Source organism: Eutrigla gurnardus (genome assembly GCF_963514095.1).
Source record: "Eutrigla gurnardus genome assembly, chromosome: 2".
NCBI classification, from domain to species: Eukaryota; Metazoa; Chordata; class Actinopteri; order Perciformes; family Triglidae; genus Eutrigla; species Eutrigla gurnardus.
In genome coordinates, this window is record NC_139916.1 from 27,602,843 (window position 1) to 27,608,982 (window position 6,140).

The following is a 6,140-nucleotide window of genomic DNA, read 5'->3' on the forward strand; positions in this document are numbered from 1 at the left end:
AAATAATTAAAATGTTAATGTTAATTTGACTTTACAATATATAATTGTTGTTCGTACATACAATGACTGTTATGATACGTCATTTTGTTTTTGTTTAATAAACATAAAAATAAACATTTAGCAACCTGTTCATTTTATGTCAATATGACATAGATTTAAACGTTCTATGAACACAAATTATTATTTTGTTTGATCAAAAAATATTTCCAGTCAGACAAGGGTCATCTAACACTTTTTTTTGTGTCTGGTGTACTCAAAACTTTCATGTTACTGTATTGCACTGAATTAAAATTATTTATTTCCTTTCACTGGAACTAAGGGGCCAAGCCCAGCTCCTGAAAAACAACCCCACACCATAATCCCCCTCCACCAAACTTTACACGTGGCACAATGCAGTCAGACAAGTACCGTTGTCCTGGCAACCGCCAAACCCAGACTCGTCCATCAGATTGCCAGATGGAGAAGCGTGATTGGTCCCTCCAGAGAACGTCTCCACTGCTCCAGAGTCCAGTGGCGGCGTGCTTTACACCACTGCATCCGACGCTTTGCACTTGCTGATGTATGGCTTGGATGCAGATGATCGCCATGGAAACCCATTCCATGAAGCTCTCTACGCTGTTCTTGAGCTAATCTGAAGGCCACATGAAGTTTGGAGGTTTGACTCTGCAGAAAGTTGGTGACCTCTGTGCACTATGTGCCTCAGCATCCGCTGACCCCGCTCTGTCATTTGTTATACTTTGTTCTAATCCCACTGACAGTTGACTGGAATATTTAGAGTGAGTGACATTTCATGACTGGACTTGTTGCACAGGTGGCATCCTATCACAGTACGACGCTGGAATACACTGAGCTCCTGAGAGCGACCCATTCTTTCACACATGTTTGTAGGAACTGGAACACCTGATTTCAATTATTTGGGTGGGTGAGTGAATACTTTTGGCAATATAGTGTGTATATATACACACAAGGTTAACCCATGGTACACACTTGTGTTACACATTACAGTAGTTTATTATACAACTCACTATTTTTATTCTTTTGTAGCCTGCTATGTTTTCTCTTAGGCCTATACATTATAATACATTGTACTATAGCGGATTTTAACATTTTCTATTCAATTCTATACCGCCTTATTATAGTATGACAGCTACATCCTTACACACTAGAGTAATTCACCATTGTATCTCCGGAGCACCACATGTCTCCTGCGACTCCACAGCTCCTCACACACCAGCAGACGGAACCACAAGCTGGTTTCGCGCATGTTCAGTCAGTCTCACCCCCTCCCCCTCCCCCTCCCTCTCTCTACATCCCCTCACACATCCAGCAGCATCCATCTCTCCGGATGCGATGCCCCGCAGCGGTTTCGCGGCTTCATCAGCTCCAGGTAAGACCTCAACGCCGTCATCCCGATCACTTCACGCCAAACCCTCTGATCGATACCCCGCAGATGATCGATGTCGTCCGCTCTGTTCGTTGGGATTCAGCGGGGTGGATGCTGCCCGGATACCGAATCCGTCCCCGGTGTTTCCCTCCGGATGAAAGCGGCTCTTAACGTCGCCCGGTTGCATCATTGATCTGAGACGAGGATGCTCCTGAGACCCGGAGTCTCCGTCCGCACTCAGTCCGCGTTATCAGCCGCCACATCGGGGTAATGAAGAGCGTTGTCAGTCGGTGGTGTGGAGCCTATCAGCCCCGGTGATATTATCTATCCTACACACACACACACACGCACACACGCGCGCAGACAGAGTGTAGTGGTCCTGGTTTTTGGCTGTTTGGCGCATCACAAGGTCACGGTGGTCTGACGGCCAGACGCTTTCAGAGGACTACTTCAGTCCGACGCTCCTCGGACATCCACCGGCTGTAGAAACGACAACAAAAATCATTTGTCATCAGTTTTCCGGTCGGATACATTTTTACAAATGAAACAATCTGACACATTTAAGGTAGCCTATGCGTTGTCACCTGTTTACCTGTTTTGGTTCCATTGAATGTTAAAGGCTAAGTCAGGAGGAAATATTACAGCCTTGTATGCACCGCTGTCAATATTGACACCGGCGTCTGGTTCATAAAACGCTGTTTGAACTGCGCATGAACGAGGTTCACACCCAGAGCTCAGAGGTGGCAACACAGAGGAGAGTTCATCTCTCCCAAATATTATGTAAACATAAAATGAATAAATGCATGGTTTTGTAACAAGATGCACAGACTAAGAGTTCATCTCTGTCATAATATGTAAAATAATAATAATAATTCATTGATTATTGATTCACAATAAAATAATATTGACATTTAAGTGTTTGAATTGTACATATTGTGTTATAAATATTAATAGTGACTGCATTTAATGATTGTAACCCAGCTATTGACATTGCATTTAGCTGATCTGGAGCCAGGTGGAACAGGCAGCAACCTCCGGTTCTGAAAGTGAAGCCCAGGCTGAAGTGCCTTAAACTTGCATTCTCTCTCCTGTCCATCAGGGGGCGACTCCTCTGGTTGTAAAACGAAGTCCAATTGTAAAGAAGTCAATGAGAATCGATAGTTTCAAGTCTTCTTCAATCCAGCATGATGTTCATTGAGTCAATTATGGTCCATTTAGAGTTAAATAGACCATAGTGGAAAGTTGAGAATATGTTCACTTTTATCCGTCTTTAAACTACTAAACCTAAAAATGCGTTGCAAGAGAGCAGCATGCACCATGCGTACCATAGTAACCTGGTTTTGCAGGCGATGAATATAGAAAGAGTGATACCATAAATATGACATGAAACAACTGATTATTATGATGACAGAAAGGAATGTTATTATTATTCGTTTTAAATGTTCGGCTGTTATACGTCCTCTTCTCTGTTCAGTCATCGTTCTGTCTTATTTCAGTGACGACACTGCCGAGCCGAGCGATGGTGAAGACATGAGAACATCACACAGATTTCCATGGAGTCCTCTTTCAACGGCGTAGAGCTCCGGGAGCTGCGGGGCGGAGGAGGTCGGCGAGGTGTTTCCCCGACGCGGGCCACAGTGGGCAGCACCGCCCGGGGCTTTGAGAACGCCTCCTACCAGCAGGACGACGAGCATGAGAGCCACCAGCAGGGGGCGACTGTGTCGGTCGGTTGCCTGCCCCTGACTTCAGCCCACTGCAAGGTATAGCACTCAGCTGTTGGCTGAATATTTTCCCTTTTCTGAAATAGTTCTGTGTCTCTTGTCACAAACAATCTTCCTAAAAACATTTCTTAACAAAGAAGTTTTTATTAAAAATTCAGTTGCTTCTTTTTATATTTATGCCAGCCAATGTGGACCAGCTTGTTGGCTTTATTAAATGTATACTCACTTACATTATTTAAACTGTGACTCACACTAAAAGGTCTCTTTTCTCTATAACTAGGAACTAAACAAGAATAAGTAAATAAATAAATAACTTTCGTTCTCACTTTCTCTCTTTCTTTCCTTCCTTCCTTCCTTCCTTCCTTCCTTCCTTCCTTCCTTCCTTCTGTCTCTCCGGCGGAGCAGCAGCAGCAGGAATCGTCTCCTCGGTCCTACGATGAGGAGGACCATGGTGGAGACATCCAGGAGGACGTCCAGGACTTCACAGGGTTCAACCCAGCTGAGGACCACTCTGCGGACTACGGCTTCATCTTCGCCCTGGTGTTCCTGGTGAGCGGCATCGTCCTGGTGGTCATTGCCTACACCATCCCCCGGGAGGCCAAGGTGGACCCGGACTCGGTGTCAGCCCGCCAGATGGAGAAGCTGGAGATGTACTACGCCCAGCTGGGCTCCCACCTGGACAAGTGCATCATCGCGGGCCTCGGCCTGCTGACTCTGGGGGGGATGTTCCTGTCGGTGTTGCTCATGGTGTCCATCTGCCGTGGCGAGATGTACCGACGCAGGGCGGCGTTCGTCCGGCCCAAGAGGACTTATGGCTCCATCAACCTGAGGATGAAGCAGCTGGCGACCGGAGAGGCGGGAGGAGGCGGCGGCGAGGACGGGGGCGGAAGGGAGGAGTTTTTGGTGGAACATGCAGAAACGCTGAATAACACACAGCCAGGTCCGAGCCGGGACGCCAAATCAGAACCAGGACCTAGTAGGAGCCCTCCTCCTCCTGCTGCTGCCTCGCCCTCTTCTTCTTCAGCTGCTCCACACGGACTCAACTGACTTCCTCTCTCCAATCTGCCTTCAACATGGGGATGCACAATGGTGCAGGTCGCCCCATTAGTGCTGATGGGAGAAGCACATGTTGAGGCTCTCTGCTGGAGCGACCAGCTTCAACCCAGCAGCCTCTGGGACGTTTGTTCCAACCAATCAGCGAGGATGTGTCAGTAAACAGCAGAGGGCTCGGCCCGAGAAGAAGAGAGGTAAGAGATGTTGCGGCGTGAAAGAGCACATTGTGTATCAAAGCTCCAGTATTGGTTCATATTTATTAATCAGAGTTTACAATAAGAAGCACATGGTGTCCGACAGCCCTGGAGGCTGGAGGCCACTTTATTAATCACTCCAATCACAATAAATAATATCTGACTCGTCATGCTGCTGTGAACATCACTGGATTAAATATGTCTAATATAACGATCAACATGAAACTCTGCAGGTCTGTGTTTTATGGTTTCACATCTGTGAAAGGTCTCTTTGGTTCTTACTGCAGCCTTTTCCTTTGTTCTCATAATATCTTGACTTTTTTTACTCTGAATATTACACCATTTAACTCCTTCTCATGCTCATTATGATTCTAATTCATGAAATATTGACCACAAGTTTTTCACACTTTTCCACACATTAGCTTGAGAAGCCATTTGGTACGCTGAATGGAAACGAGGCTACGGTGTCCTGGAAAAGTCGCCACGTGCTGATTTAACACGGTGATATGAAAATGACAGATTTTCAGCCATAAAACTGACAAAATGAGAGGAGAGAATCTGTGAAGTGAAGCGTGAATATCAACACTTCCACTGCTGGTGGCTGAAGAGCAGAAATCCAACATGACACTGAAATAATATCAGCCAGTCTCATGGCAGTTGGTGACATAGTCACGGAATCCAATCTATTGATTTGATGTTCAGACACAAATTGTCCCTTTTTCGTGTCTTTCAGCACTAAAACAATGTAAAGTGAATGAGGATAAATCACGTCTACGTGACTCTGAAACATCCAGAGCTGGTGAGGTAGTATTACATATTGATGAAGACTACTTTCTGATAGTGTTTCATCCATTGAAGATATTTTACAATATAATGAAATTACAAAGTTTTTGTTGTCTAAATCTAATTGTTCAATTTCAATAATTCCATTTTATTTATAGCATCACTTTTCACATAGAGCAGGACTACAAGACTACAAAGTGGTTTTTTGTTGCTTAAACATAACTGTTCATTGTTATTTTAAAGCCCAACCACGATGAATGATCTACTGATTCATACACCAATCAAACTGGTTCAGTTCACAAACTTCCAAGACTGTGTGGTGTATATATGTATGTGTGTATATATATATATATATATATATATATATATATACACTGACATAACAACCCAGAATTCAATGTATCATGTCACATATCCTGTCTACCAAAAACTGTTGCCTCATGTTTACTAACCAGCATCACTTTATAGCAGCATCAGAGTGAATCTTCATATCATTTGACAGTAAATCTTCACTATGAGCAGCTTCGTCGTATGCATGGATGTCTTCATCATTAGTCGTGTCCCAGTTCAGCATCCGTCCCTCCGACGCTCCATTCAAAGACCGAATGAGTCACAGTTGCTGAGACAAGTCTGTCTCATTTCCAAGAGTCCTTCAAATGCAGCCCAGTAAAGTCTTTTCCTGATTTAGACGATCCAACTGTGATCTCTGGCTCCATTTTAAAATAAATAAAAAATGGTAAATGGCCTCATTTAAATAGCGCTTTTCTCCAAAGTGCTTTACAGGAATGACTGACATTCACCCATTCACACACACATTCATACACTGACGGCGGAGTCAACCACGCAGGGCGACAGCCAGCTTGTCAGGAGCAATTAGGGTGAGGCGACTTGCTCATGGACACCAGGCACTCAGCTAGGAGGAGCCGGGGATCGAACCGGCAATCTTGCGGTTGCCAGCCAACCCGCTCTACCTCCTGAGCTAAACCCCCCTGAGCATTTTAATCA

General features: G+C 44.9%; 1 protein-coding gene across 1 annotated transcript; it reads left to right on the forward strand.

Annotated features, from left to right (window-relative positions):
- Positions 1-1,316: 1,316 nt before the first annotated feature.
- tmem74b (transmembrane protein 74B) lies at positions 1,317-4,579 on the forward strand. The gene is made up of 3 exons (XM_084023337.1): positions 1,317-1,387; positions 2,881-3,144; positions 3,511-4,579. The coding sequence occupies exons 2-3, from the start codon at positions 2,938-2,940 to the stop codon at positions 4,150-4,152; spliced, it is 849 nt and encodes a 282-aa protein (XP_083879463.1). The 5' UTR covers positions 1,317-1,387; positions 2,881-2,937; the 3' UTR covers positions 4,153-4,579.
- Positions 4,580-6,140: the final 1,561 nt, after the last annotated feature.